This window comes from Paramormyrops kingsleyae, chromosome 10 (genome assembly GCF_048594095.1).
Source record: "Paramormyrops kingsleyae isolate MSU_618 chromosome 10, PKINGS_0.4, whole genome shotgun sequence".
Taxonomy (NCBI): Eukaryota; Metazoa; Chordata; class Actinopteri; order Osteoglossiformes; family Mormyridae; genus Paramormyrops; species Paramormyrops kingsleyae.
Genome location: NC_132806.1, coordinates 9,003,495 through 9,018,526, shown reverse-complemented (window position 1 = coordinate 9,018,526; position 15,032 = coordinate 9,003,495). Strand labels below are relative to the sequence as shown.

The following is a 15,032-nucleotide window of genomic DNA, read 5'->3' as shown; positions in this document are numbered from 1 at the left end:
AAAAAGATGTAAAAAGATAAAAAATAGTAATTTATCTTTGTTAGAGCAATAGAAAACACCTAAACACATAATAAAATAGGTTTGTTATAAAGATTTGTCTAATTTTATAAAAGAATAAGAGCCAGTTAAACACGAGGACATGAATATGTGGCCTAAAACAGGAATCACCCAGAGCTTTGCTGCACTTTTCATTGAATTAAAGATACATTTATATCCTCCTGAGACCCAAGGAAAAAGTATCCTTCAGTTTTAGTTTAATTGTGATTTTCTATGTCTTTGGAGGACATAAATTTATTTCACAAATTTCACAGCATGTCCACTTTAGTGTACAACAGGAATAAATATGTTTCCTTACATCAGTGAAAAGATAGATGCAAAAACAAAATGTCCACTGCAATGGACATAAATGAATGGGTGGGGTCTCAGGAGGATATAGCACTTTTCAAGGCAACCAAAGCACTTTACAGAACCAATGGGGAGCCACTTAAACTACCACACTTAAAGAAAACCATTGGCTCAATTTAAAAACAATTAAGCTCAGTTTTTCTGTTAAGTTCATAAGAAGATCAACACACAAACTCAACCAAGAAACACGGGGAGGTCTGACGCTGGACGGTAAAGTATACTGTAATTTATACAACGCTAAAGATGTGCTAAGATCAGACAGCGTTCATGTAGGACATGGCCAAACACACACACGACAATTGGAAATACAACAAACATTAAGATTATCAAAGATCAAAGGTCTATATACAATGTCCCAGCATGCATGCGCAGCTACAATATTATCGGGCTGGATGATGTACGATACTGAAACAATTCATACATCACTAGTCAGTTAAATTAAGACCAGGCTTTTTCTTACCTTAAATTCTGTACGGAAATTGTAAGTCAATGGGAAAGGGAAAGTACCGTATCAAATGAAGCGTAACTGGTGCGGTAGAAAAGCAGAAAGCGAGGATGAATTAAACTCACTTCCTGAAGTTGCAGTAACTTAATATTTTTCAGATGTTAAGGGAGATCAAAAATAATTGTTCAAAATACGTATATAACTAAGTAGAGTGTTTTTAAATTTTTTATTTTGACCAGCTTATAAAATCAGTTGTTAATTAAGATGGGAAGATGTAACAAATATTAAGTTTTCTGTTGAGAAACATCTTTATTTTAAGTGTTGCTATCTCCTCAGACTATGATGCAACGGTAGCCATTGTGCGTGAGTACGGTAACCACACAGTAGCTAAGGTGCTGATGGGACAGGAGTGAATTCATTTAAATACAGGGGATGATTAGGAGGCCAGATTTGAAAGGGCCACAGTGGGCAATTTTAGCCAGGACATCTGGGTACCAGCCCTACTCTTTAAAAGATGCCCAGGGATCTTTTATGACCTCAGCACCTGGGCTTTATATTGCAGCTGAAGGACATCAAGTACTGGCCAGACCCAAACCTGCTTAGCTTCTTCTTCTTCCGGCTGCTCCAGTTAGGGGTCGCCTAAGTTAGGGGTCGGGAGAGCTACATCATCCATCTCTTCCCGTCTTCTGCATCTTCCTCTTTCACACCTACCACCTGCATGTCATGTCTCACCACATCCATAAACCTCCTTGAAGGCTACGTTCACACTGCAGGACCAATGTGGCCCAAATCAGATTTTTCGCTCATATGCGACTCAGACCCAGCCTGTCTGAAGTCTGGCACCATCATCAAAAAATCAGTCACTAATAGTCTAAATGACTTCCGACCAGCTGCACTAACACCCATCATCACCAAGTGTTTAGAGCGGCTGGTCCTAAACCACATCAAAGCCTACCTCCCGCATCTTTCGACCCCTCCCAGTTTGTCTACAGAACGAACAGGTGACCCGAGGACGCCATAGCGATCGCCCTTCACACTGCACTGAGCCGTCGGGAGAGCTACATCAGAATGCTCTTCATCGACTTCAGCTCTACCTTTAAGGTTACCATCATCCTCAATCTCTTGATCACCAAACTGCATAACCTGGGACTCCCCCTACTCACCTGCTCCTGGATCAAGGACTTCCTCACAAATCGGCCCCAGACAGTAAGACTCGGACCCCATCTCTCCTCCACCCGGACACTGAGCACAGGCTGAGCCCCCCAGTACACCTCTGACTGCAGACCGGCCCACAGCAGTAACATACTTGTTAAGTTTGCTGACGTCATGACGGTGGTGGGGCTGATCTCAGGCGGAGATGAGTCTGTCTACAGGGACGAGGATCAGGAACTGTCTGAGAGGTGCTCAGCAAACAACCTACATCTGAACACCACCAAGACAAAGGAGATCATCCTGGACTTCAGGAAAAACAGGGCAGATCCACTTCCCCTCTAAATCAAGGGCGAATGCGTGGAGAGGGTCCACACCTCTACCTTCCTGGGCACCACGATCTCTGCCAACCTCTCCTGGACTGCAAACACCACAGCTGCCCTCAAGAAGGCACTACAGAGTCTGCATTTCCTGAGAGTGAGAATCTTCTACTGCTCCACCACTGAGAGCATCCTAACATACTGTATCACAGTATGGTTTTCCCACTGCACTAAGGCAGACTGGAAGAGACTGCAGAGAGTGGTCAAGATGGTGCAGAAAATCATCGGCTGCCCCCTCCCCTCACTAAAGGACATTTATGCATCCCGCTGCCTCAGTAGAGCTCAGGGGATCATCAGACACAGCACTCACCCTGCTTATCACCTGTTTCCCTCTGGCAGGCGCAACAGGGCCAGTAGGACCAGGACCAATAGGCTCAGAGAGAGTTTTTTTCCCACAAGCCATCACTGCACTGAACACACACATATAAGACACAGCACCTCCACACAATATAATTTTTTATTTTTATAATACTATACTATAGTATACTATATACTAATATAGTATTATACAATACTTAACAGTGTGTGTTATTGCATCTACTTTGTCTGTTTACTACTGTCTATTGCAGAATGCTGTTTGTATTGCAAACGTAATGTCTGTATATGTCTGCATTTTAGAAGTAGCCACTGTAATTTCGTTGTACAAGTAGCATCCGTGCTCCAGTAAAATGACAATAAAGGCTTTCTATTTTATTCTACACTCAAGGCTGTGAGCTCACATAAGTCACTAACAGAAATTAAGAAGAAAACTTGAGAAACTAACCCAGACTGCCCCATTGAAAAGCCAAGGCCGATGGAGCACCGGTCTCCAAGTGTAAGAAAGACCTTGGGATGTGAACAGCAAACGAGCTGTGATATTTAGGAGCGTCAGTAGCAGATACAAAATAACACAAAAAGATATATGGGATGCTATTACTCTTTTAGCAATACAGTGGTACCTCAGTTCTCGAACTCATTAGAACTCAAATTTCTTAAAAGTTGAACCAACCAGTTAAAAAAAAAATTACCTAGAGCTCGATCTGAATCTCAGAAGTCAAACCGTGAACGCCGACCTAAGATAACTTGTACGTGCGGGGAAATGAGTCACACGGCACATCTCTCAGCGGAAACAAAGGGTAAAGATTCAGTCTTAGCCTGGCATTAGCTGTGATACAGTAGCATCATGCATGTTTATACTAGCTGAATACATGTATTTAGACAGTAAAAATACATTTAGACAATGATAGACAGTAACAGTAATTATTATTATTAAATAATAAAATATATTTAAAAATAAAGATTTGTTATTCATTATTTTAATATGAATAATAAACCATGAATACATTTAATTATAATAATATTGTTGTGCCGAGTGGGACGGAACGGAGACAAAGGCGCAGACGTCAGGGTATCGGGGAATATGGGGTTTAATTACAGGTAAGGCAGGCAAAACGCAGACGGACAATACAATGACCAGACTGGGGAAACAAACTGAAAACGCGGACAAAATACAGAGGACTAATGACAACAACCAGAAACAGCTGATCACACGGGGATTCCACACGGGGTTAACGAGGGGGCGTGGCACACGGAAGGAGCGGACGATCGGGGCAGGACACATTGTTTGGATACATTTATTTTCTTACTTTACAAATTACTGTTTTGATAAATGTGCTTAGATGTGTTTAGTACAGTATATGCTCTTCTTGTTTTATCCAGTTCATTTTGTGTTCAAATGCTAAAAAAACATATTTAGGTATAATTTTTTGGGGTCGGGAATCAACTAATTGGTTTTCCATTATTTCTTATGGGGAAAATTCAATCACAACTCAAACTTTTTAGGATTCGATACAGAGTTCTGAACAGATTAAATTCGAGTTCTGAGGTACCACTGTAATTATAATAAATAACGGTAACACTTGGTGGAGCACAAATACTTACAGTAATAACAACTCAGTTACTACTGAAGTACAAATCATGAACAAATCAACAATTATAGTCACTACTTTTGATAGGATTTTATGATTCATTAGTGATGTACAAACATGAGATCAGGATTTAACTTGTGTTACTCATGTCATCCTTCAGTAGTTCACAATTAAAGGTTTATAGAATTAGATATCGTAGTAAAATATAGTTACTGCTTGAGATAATACATATGTCACGGTTCATTATTGATGAATTAACATGAATTATATATGTAACTAAGGCTTAGTTGTAGTTAATTAATACATAAGAATTAGCATAATACTGTTATTTGTGCCCTGTCAAGTAAAGCATTACCAAAATAATTATAAATTAATCATTATTAACGGTCACAAAACTGTTAAATTCTCATTTAAATTAGAATTAATTAGAAATACATTAGCCCCTCCACATTTGCGACATTTAGTGCCGGAAAATCCCAGCAAATATGAAAATTGTGAAAGTATTATAGGCACTCCTAACCTCTATCCTTAATTAGCGGTCTGCTAGTCTGTACCATATGCGTAACATGAAAATTCTACTTATTACACCATAAACTGTACAGTGCATTTTGCATGTCAGATTGCTTTGTCATTCCCTATCTAGACCTTTAATATAATATATAAACCATTTAAATGATGCCCCTGTATATACAAAGTTACTACTGTGTGCTCTCTGAGCACTATATTTTGGACAAATTCGTCAGGGGGAGGTACCTGTCTGTCCCTGTCCTGTATGCCTTTTCCCTGTTTGGCCTGCAGGTCTTGCTGGGGCTATCCCAGTTGATCTTGCCCTATTACTGACCCGGTGCCACGTGGCTCAATGGGCTATGTGTGTGGGTTAAAGCCAGACATCCCTTCCTTCCTGAGTTTGATGCTGGACTGAGGCCAGCCCGACCTTAGTTTAATATAATGGTTTTATTTTATCCCCTGATATCTTGTATTGTTAAGTCTTTTGCTTTTTTGTCCTTGTTAATGGTTACCCTGTCATTTCCTTGTTTGGTTATGTTCTGTTTTACTTGTCTTTCCTAGTTTGGATAGAGCCCAGTGTTTGAGATCTCCTAGTCTCTAGTGCCTGTTAATTGTAACATACCCCACCTGTTCCTTGTTGCCCCAAGTCCTTAGTGACTGGTTAGTTTGGTTATGGTTCTCACCCGTCCATGTTAGTAGTGTATTTAACTGCCTACTCTTATGTTCCTCAGTGGTTCATTGTGGCCCTTTCCCTGTGTTAGCTGTGTGATTATTAAGAACATAAGAGCATAAGAACTATACAAACGAGAGGAGGCCATTCGGCCCATCGAGCTCGCTTGGGGAGAACTTAACTAATAGCTCAGAGTTGTTAAAATCTTATCTAGCTCTGATTTAAAGGAACCCAAGGATTCACCTTGCACTACGTTATCAGGAAGACTATTCCATACTCTGACTACACGCTGAGTAAAGAAGTGCTTCCTTAAATCCAGTTTGAAATGTTCTCCCGCTAATTTCCAAATTATTAGTTGTAGTAACCCAATGTTAGCTATTGTAGATTCATGTGTTCCTCCCTTCCATTGGTATTGTTGTTCCCAGTGTTGCTCCTTGTCTTAGTGTCTGTTTACCACTTTAGTTTTGACCCCTCACAGTCCCTTTTGTTTTCTGATTGACCATTTGTGTTCAATTTTGTTAATCAAACCCTGTATCACAGATCAGTTCAGGGAAACCCCTTTGACATCACACTGAGTTCCTCTTCCCAGTTGTGTTCAATTGGTTCCAATTGTCTGCCAGTCATAAGATATTCTTAGGCTGAGTGTTCAGGTATTTTCTCCTACATTCCCTTTTCCTGTCTGCCTGCCTGTCTGTGTTTTCGATCCTGTTTCCGTTCTTTGACCTCTGACTGCCGACACCGATCGCCTGACTGCCGGAACTATGACCACGCACATACGTTGTTTTGGATTTTACTGCCTGGACATTCAGGAAGAAAATCAGTCATTTTACTTACCCGATCTGCGCCAGCGTCCTCCTTTTCTTGATCTGTCTGCCGTGACACTCTGTTTTGTTCCGCCATTATGTGGATTCTCTCACTTGTCATGCCGAACCGTGACACCATTATTAAAAATGCAAAATTAATAGCAGTGAAAAGTTTAAGTTTCTTTGAGAAACGTGAGATTCCACGGTACCCAAGCCAAGACTTTTAATAAGCCTGTTAAAGATATACTGTAGGCCACGTGACATCTGTAAACTCCCATCGTAGCGATGATGAAGGTTAGTGAGATGTTGCCTATTTTCAGTCCACTCAGTAACTGGTACCTCTCTCATCTTCTGTTTTTCACTTTTCCCTTTGCTGGAGATGATTGTATCGGGACACTTGCTGTATCCTAGCTGTCCTCTTTCCCAGCATGTTTCTAACCCACCATGTGTCCCAACATCATAGCCTCAGGGTAGAATAACATTCTGTCCAACAGCAGCCGTCTGAGTCAGGAAGGAGGCTCCAGTGACTGGGAATAAAAATATGTGACATGTTGGTAACTGAGCAATGTGACATTTCACTCCGTGTTCAGATACATTTACTGCAATCTGCTGGTTTGGTCAAATATTTTGGACAATTTCAATTTCAAGACAATTTGCAAATTTCAAGTCGGTGCAAAAGCAGCATGTGAAACTGTATATCAGTCACTTCAAAACCGGCTTCTAAGCCCAGCAGTTATTGGGATATTGATTTACTTCTTATTTTTTATCTCTTGTGATGACGATTGTTTCATTGTGACATTTTGCTGTGCAACCCTGATGTGTGATATAGTTGGTTACAACATGGATTTGGTAAATACTATTTTCTTTATTGGTCCAGAGATGTCGTGTGTGTCGATTTTTATTGTGTAACCACACAGGTAGTTCCGGCAGTGTAGTAATAGTTCGGTATTAATGCATTTTAATGTTTTATTAAGCATGATAAATAAGCAGTCATTCCTATCCGCATAATTTTCCTTGGTTTTCAAAACGCAAGTGCGTGTCTGTTGACGGTTTTTATGGTAACATTGGTAACATATGGTAACATGCTTCCAGTGAGCAGCCTGACCAGACATTCTATCCACATAGGGAGTAAATTTCCTAGGTGGATATTGGAAAGTTATTAAATACTGATTGAAATAGTTTTCTTTTGAAAAATGAATTGTGACTACTTTATTTTATTATTTTTGTTTCTTAGCCATGGCATAAGCGGGATGAATCACTTTGAGGTGTGGCATCTAAACAATGAACAATTGGTACTAACAGAAACCCAAAGTATGCCAGAGAAATACCCCCCCCCCACCAGTGGTGGAGGAAGTACTGAAGCTTAGTACTTAAGTAAAAGTACAAATATCCTGCAAAATATGTACTCAAGTAAAAGTAGAAGTGCTACATCAACAATCTTACTTAAGTGAAAGTACTAAGTACTTACTTTTAAGTTTACTTTAAAGTATTTTTTTAAGTAAAAGTACTCACACAATGGTTTGTCTCAACGTTTGGGGTGTGCCATTTTGTAAAAGAATAGTAGATATACTGACTTACGCCTCTACCAATGTCATTGCTCGTAATAATTACAAGCAACTAAACAGTATATGTGTATTGGCTCTGGGTCCATGTTGAATGTCTCGTCTTCTTGAAATCAAGCCAGTCTACCAGCTCGTGTTGCTAACTGACGCGCGCTCTGCCCTCATTGGAGCTAATGAAGCCACCTGATTGGTAGGAAATGGCAGACAACACCAGAACGCAATAGGCTAACTATTTTTTCATGCAAGATTTTGAGGAAATTGTGTTCATAAAATGTAACGACTAACGGCATAAATTGTAGAAATGTAGTGGAGTAGAAAGTACAGATAATTGCCGCAAAATGTAATGGAGTAAAATAAAAAGTATGCATTATTATTTTTACTTAAGTAAAGTACAGATACGTAAAAATGTACTTAAGTACAGTAACGAAGTACAAATACTTCGTTACATTCCACCATTGCCCCCCACACATACACACCATTACACCACCAGACTCAATTCTTAATACAAGGCAGGACGGATCCATGCTTTTTATGTGTCGTTTATGTCAAATTCTGAATGTTGCAGCAGAAATTGAGAACCATCAGACCGGGGAACCTTTTTTCCAATCTTCCGTTGTCCCATTTTGATGAGCCCATTCTCACTGTAGCCACAATTTCCTGTTCTTACAGTAGCTGACAGGACTGGCACCTGGTGTGGTCTAATGCTGCTGTAGCCCATCTGTGCCAGGGTTCGACTTGCTATCTGCTCAGAGGTGCTCTTCTGCATACCTTGGTCGTTACGAGTGGCTATTTGAGTTACTGTCGCTGTTCTATCAGCTCGAACCAGTCTGTTCATTTTTGTCTGACCTCTACCGTCAACAGGGCATTTTCATCCAGAGAACCGCTGCTCGCTGGATGTTTATTTTTTGGCCCATTCCCTGTAAACCCTAGAGATTGATGTGCATGAAAATCGCAGGAGATCAGCAGTTTCTGAAGTACTCATACCAGCCTGTTTGAATTACCCACCATCTGTGTCCCTTACTGTCTGGTATCAGACCTCCCTGCATTTCCCTTTTATGTGTAGTTTGTGGCGGCTTGGTGTCTGTCTTAGTTCTAGGAGGAGATGCAGGTGGTTGGAGTGAAAGAGGAAGATGCAGAAGACAGGAAGAAATGGAAACAGGTGACCTGCTGTGGCGACCCCTAAAGGGAAGAGGAAGTTAGTCCTTTTAAGGGGTTAATGAAAGGGCATTCTTCTCTTAAGACAAGCCTTATCTCATTTTGCTGCCATGATGCCATGGTCTGTCAGATGTTATACTGGTGTCGGAAGTGGGATGCCTGAAGCAGCCCCACTGGTGCTACTGGAGTAGTTCCTTCTGGATATTGTTCTGACAGCCTGCTCCAGCGTGGCAGACCTGTGGGTGGCTGTGGAGCAGAAGAAGTGGTAGCAGATGGTTCACGTCAGTGCTGGTTCGGGACAGCGGACACTGGAGAGGGGACACTGGGCACAGTTTTCCCCCAAAGACTGTGCCAAAGTCACCAGGAAACCAGCAGGGGGGGGGGGGGGGGCGTGGTGAGGGATGCACTGCCCCGTCCTTCCAAAAACCCTCTGACTCGTGCAGCGTCCCACCCATGCCAGCCCGCCGGACCCCCGTCCTGCCACAGCACCTTGGGTCCACCTTGGGTCTGCTCACTGTCCAGTGAGGGCTCTCAGCCTGTTAGCTGTCACTGGAGAGGGAGCACTGGCGGCTGCCACCAGTCTTTTGCGACTTGTTGGATGATGTGCCGGAACACTGGCTGTGATGGTCACTGGGATAGTTGACCTCATGGAGGGAGGCAGTGTATGTAACAGTGGAATATGTGATAAATGTCATATGTTATATTGGACTTTAGGGGCACAGGAGCAATTTTTGAATTGGGGGGGGAGGAACTGAAAAGGCGAGCAATAGGTCTCATCTTTTAAACATATCCAGCCATGGTCGATGAGGCTTTTGGTGGTTTGGATTAATGGTTTAATACACTCGATGTTTTCATTGACACTGGCTCACATACATACAGTGTTACAGTGTTGTCTGGTATCAAATTGCCAATCATCCACAATTGGCCTATTGGACAATAGCATAAACTACAGAAGCTTCTCTACAATGTGTTTCAATTTTAAATTTACTGAGCTGCAGTATATTGTTACGTGGTATGTGAAGACACATTCTTAGCTTTGTTTTAACGGACATAATTTCACGTTTGGTGAAACTTAGAGTTGTTAGCTTTGTTGCTGTAACATAAATTGAGATATAGGAGAAATTGATGACAACATTCAGCGTAGAATTCACATCTATTTGCATTTCTTACTATGATGGCTCTTTGTTTTTTTCCACATTACATTTTTTTTCTGTATTGCATACTGCTTTGATCCGTCTGACCAAAACTGTATCCGGCACAATTTAAGCACATTTCTCAACTTGTTCAGGAAAAAAACCTGCAACAGAGGAATACAAACAGAATACAAAAATGCGGCGAGAACAGATGTTTTGTTTTTATCTTTTTACTGAAAAACAAAGATACATCAGCGGAGTTACATGAAGTACAGATGCTTTTGAATAAAATATTTTAGAAAGTAACATCAGTGTTTGAGTTATTTATCCTTTGTTAAATCAGTAGGTCATTGTGGAAGTGGAAAATTTTGAAGTTATTTGTAAGCTAACAGGAATGCGTGACCTTTGCCGACCTACAAATGGAGATAAAGCGGGACAGTGGGAGTGTGTGTGTGTGTGTGTGTGTGGACTCCTAACTGCAGTATCTACATGCTGTCAGTAGTATGTGATGGTTGACAGTTGAATGATTCTGAATCTTTACAAGTCCAACGACACTGTATTTAGGGATGCTACTTTTTTTCTCCCAAAAGTGGGGGGGGGGGGGGGGTATATAACTGCCCCCCCTTCCCCACCGCCATCTGTGCCTCTGGTGGACTTATGTCATATTAGACTATGTTATGTTATTTTAGACATTGTTACGTCAAACTCAGGGTTGTATGTTATGCGAGACGGTGTGTTATATTACACTGTGTGTTATTATATTACACATATTACACTGTGTGTTATGTTGTACTGTGTGTTACATGTCATGTTAGAGTGTGTGTTAAGGTATGTTATCAGTGCATTTTCTCCCTGATCAGAGTCAGCAAGGCCTTAGCAGAGGGTTACAGGATGTGGTCTGTAGGGGATCTGCCCGCCTCGGACTTCCTCTCCGCATTGCGACACAGCAGCGTTTCCTCCCTCTTTGGTACATGGAGGGTCATTTCACGTGCCCCCCCCCACCTGTATGCGTGCTCCAGTGTGGCTGTACTGGCGTGTGCCGACACTGTCTGCTAGCATGACTGTCAGGAGATGGACCATAGACAGCTGAAACCATTTCCTGAAAACTCAGAGTGGGAAGGAGATCGTTCCGATCCGGGTCTCTGCACGGAGTCGCCCCCCCGCAACACAGGAGACACTCCATGAAGCTGCTGGCCAGCCACAGGGCTTTTGGGGGTCGGGCATGACCCGTAAACACTGCCTTTACTGGGTGTCACTGGGGGTCGGGCATGTCCCATAATCACTGCCTTTACTGGGTGTCACTAGGGGTCAGGCATGTCCGGTAATCACTGCCTTTACTGGGTGTCACTGATTTCCCCTCCTGGAATTGGAAAGCCCAGCATTCACAGAAGAGGAGCACGGTACGTTTTCTGAAGCCAGACTCACATGAATGGTGTCATGAATCGCCAGTTTCATTTAAAAGACTCTCATTGGTCCATTTTAATTGGTGAGAGGGACTCTACTTCCTCTGTGACCCGTAAGGGGAGAATCATGATGAGCACTTCCTTTATTGTTACAGCAGTCTGTGAGCGTCAGAAAAGATCACACATTTGGCATGCGTGTCGTAGCAGCTGTCACTGATACGATACTCTTTGAGAACCATTCCGTCTGTCTGAATGCGAGCAGGAAGGGACTTTCCCTTCGCATTGCTATCCTCCAGTACATGCACTTCTTCATTTATTTGTTTCAGTCTTGGTCGCCTTCCATAACTGCTGTCCTAGCCGGGGATCGGTGGTTATTTGCGTCACACAGTGGGCACTGCATCTTCCGGTGTGTATCTGCTGAACTGGCATCTCTTGGAAAACTTTGAACCTGTGAGCACAAAGTGGGGAAGAACGGTAAAAGCCAAGTGATCATGGAAACTATGAGTCAAGTTTTCATTTCTGCAATCTGAACAAGTTATTTTTAAGTTATTTATTAGAACTCTGCTAAAAAAAAAACAGCCTGATCACCGTAAGTTGGTGGTGCTGGTTGATGGATTTATAGTAGTTGACCAGCATAAGGTATGTTTTTGCATGATGGTTTGGTGGTTTAACTGGTCATACAAGCTTATGATGGTCATTCTGGCTGGTTTAGGTGGTCACACCAGAATGACCAATTGGTGACCCACTCAAAGAAATCAGCAAGAACTGGGACATGACCATCAAATCTATCTCAGACCAGCTAAAACCAGCTACCAGTATAAGCTGGGTTTTAGATGTTTTTTTCACCAGGGAAGTAATGTATTCCCAGTGCATCCAACTGTACTTCAGTCTAAATATTATAGTTTTTAAAGAGCTTGGATTCAGTTTTCAGTGTTGAGTAATTAATTGAACATACCTGTAATAATGCAGAGGATTAATGCTGAAATGACTATTATTGCCATAATCCGTATCATGTTTCCTGTGAAGATGCCACCTCCTTGCTAAAATGAGAGACATCAAAATGAACAGAAGGATGTACACATTGGTTGCACATTGAAAAATCACAGGTCAGGCTGCCTGCTATTAAGCCCCTGATCAGCTGTTGATTTATGTCCCTTGGATGAATGTGATGAAGGATTAATGATTAATAAAAGCACCTCAGTCTGGACTCTAGCAGGCACTACAATGATTCCCTCTGTAGTGACAGCTGCAGTTTCCCTGTTCCCTGCAGCCACAGTCAAACGAAATAAATAAAATGAACAAATCAGAACATTGAAACACATCTGAATACGTCTGCATTACCCATCATGCAATGTCACATTCTGAGACATTTGTTTTTTTTATTATTATTTACATGCATTACAGTATGTAACCGTCCATCCATCCATTCAGCAAGCCACTCACATCCAGCCATCAGCGCATATACCTCTTCTCAGCAATTGCAAACCACAAGAAATTAATTTAGGGCATGTTTTCCCAATCTGGTCCTCAGAGACCCACAGACAGAGACCTCCCAGCAGATGTACTGTAGGTCCATGATGACCAGAGTGGGAAAGACTGATTTAGGGTCCTGGTGATCCAGGCATGGAAGGAAAAAGCTTTTCCAGACCGTAGTGTAGTAAAGGTTCATGCTGTTGTGTATATATCTTCCAGGTGCTGGAAGGACACTTGAACTGTCATGCATTTCACAGTAATAAGGAGTAAACAAATTTGCAAATATTTTAAAGGACTGGAATTAAAACGTATATCGTTTAAAATAAAACATCCTGACGTATCAGCTATTGTTTTTATGTTATGGTGATGTACACAGCAGCTTTGAGTCTATCTAGCAGAAATGTGCTCTCTGGTATATAGAAACAGAAGGAAAAAATGTTAAACATTAATAAGTATGCTGCTTGCTCACTGGAGCGGTTATGCCAGGGGGTTCTTACCATCGCTGACCAGCAAATGGAAGTTGTATTTTTCGTCGTTGAATAGCCCAGGTATTTCCACGCGGCATCCATAATTCCCCGAGTCTTGCTCTGTGATGTTGACGATGGTGAGGGAGACATCGCCTCCCTCCATTCCGTTCCGTAACTGATACCTCGCCGATGTCCTAAAAGTCACTTTAGCTCCATCGGTGGAGACGATGGTGTCCCGGCATTTAAACAGCGGCACCGAGCCCCGTCCCCAGCACGCGCTGGCAACACCGTGCGTTTCAACGCTGTACTTGCAGTGCAGCGTTACTTGGTCCCCAGCGTAGCCCACCACCAACTCCAATGCAGCACTGCACCCTGCAAATAAACAGAAGCACGATGATCCGGCCTGAGGCAGTAAGTATTTTATTCAGTCCAAGTTAATTAAAAAATAGCATAATTAATTCCAACTTACCGACCCCTAGACTAAAGGTGAAGCAGTAATGCAGTAGGAATAAAGCATGCATTTTGGCTAGAAGCAAAGCCATCGATGGTGAATAATCCCTTACCAGACTGCTGTGACATAAATAACAGAAGGACACACGGTCACAATCATTTTAAGGGTTTCTCATCACTTCCTACCCCCCCCCCCCCCCCAACAAGACTGCAGATTTGCTGCTATTTTGGGCCACAAGAAAATATAAAGTGGAAAGCCGTCACTCATAAAGCGTTAGATACCCACCCATCCATTTTCTGACTGCATTAAAAATGAAAATGCAAATTCAGGTCATACAGTCATAGCAGATGAACGCAGCTGTTTGTATGATCACGGGTGTATCAAGTTTGAATTGAGCATTCGTCTTGTTGAATGCTCGAAATGTGACTCAAATCCCAGTGTAAAGGTGATTTATTTTTGCAGTGTTCCTGTTTTCTACCACAAGATGGCGACCTTTTCCTCCGTGGCGGAGCCGTATAAGCAGGGCTGGATCTAAGCACAAGCAAATATGCCGATCGGCAGAAAGGAGCCCTGGCGAAATCTCCCGAGGTCATGCTGTGGTTTTCACAAGTCAGATGCCGCTCGTGTAGATCCAAATTCAGTCTTTATTGTAACAATGAGGTTACAACCAAGGCTGGACACTTGTAAGTATGTCCAATACTGTTTTGCACAATTTTTTATACATTTTCCTATCGTGTAACAATATCTTGTCACTTAAGCATCATCGTTACTTCTACCATTCACAATCATTGTTTTCTCCCTTAATCCACACCCCTAGGTGATAAGTTTGTCAATCATTTCTTTTACTGTTTGGTCCCTTGACCGAACATAATGGTGGAATGACCATCTCCACTTGGTTTTTTTAAAAATGCTCAGCCGTGAACTTCTGGTGAACTCAGGCGAATCCCTCCCTTCAGTAGCAAACCTTGGCAGCTTCAGCCTGTTGCACATTGTCTAAGTAGAGGGTTGATAATATATTTGTCCTTCAACATAGTGATAAGGTATAACACTAATAAAGGTGGATGTTCATACATTCAGGGTTAACCTAAAATAGCTAACAGAAACTTTGGGGCTAACATAAGG

At 42.0% G+C, this 15,032-nt stretch overlaps 1 protein-coding gene across 3 annotated transcripts; it reads right to left on the bottom strand.

Moving 5' to 3' along the window:
• Window positions 1-10,330: 10,330 nt before the first annotated feature.
• LOC111855161 (hepatitis A virus cellular receptor 1 homolog) lies at window positions 10,331-14,331 on the bottom strand. 3 transcript variants are annotated; one of them, XM_023833896.2, is made up of 6 exons: window positions 14,196-14,331; window positions 13,929-14,029; window positions 13,490-13,831; window positions 12,716-12,783; window positions 12,475-12,559; window positions 10,331-11,967 (listed from the first exon to the last, which is right to left on the bottom strand). In XM_023833896.2, exons 1-6 carry the CDS (start codon window positions 14,201-14,203, stop codon window positions 11,900-11,902), a joined length of 672 nt encoding a protein of 223 aa, XP_023689664.2. In that variant the 5' UTR covers window positions 14,204-14,331; the 3' UTR covers window positions 10,331-11,899. The 3 variants fall into 3 exon arrangements, with proteins under 3 accessions (XP_023689664.2, XP_023689663.2, XP_023689665.2); XM_023833895.2 differs by lacking the exon at window positions 12,716-12,783; XM_023833897.2 differs by lacking the exons at window positions 12,716-12,783; window positions 14,196-14,331 and having other exon boundaries at window positions 14,023-14,104.
• Window positions 14,332-15,032: the final 701 nt, after the last annotated feature.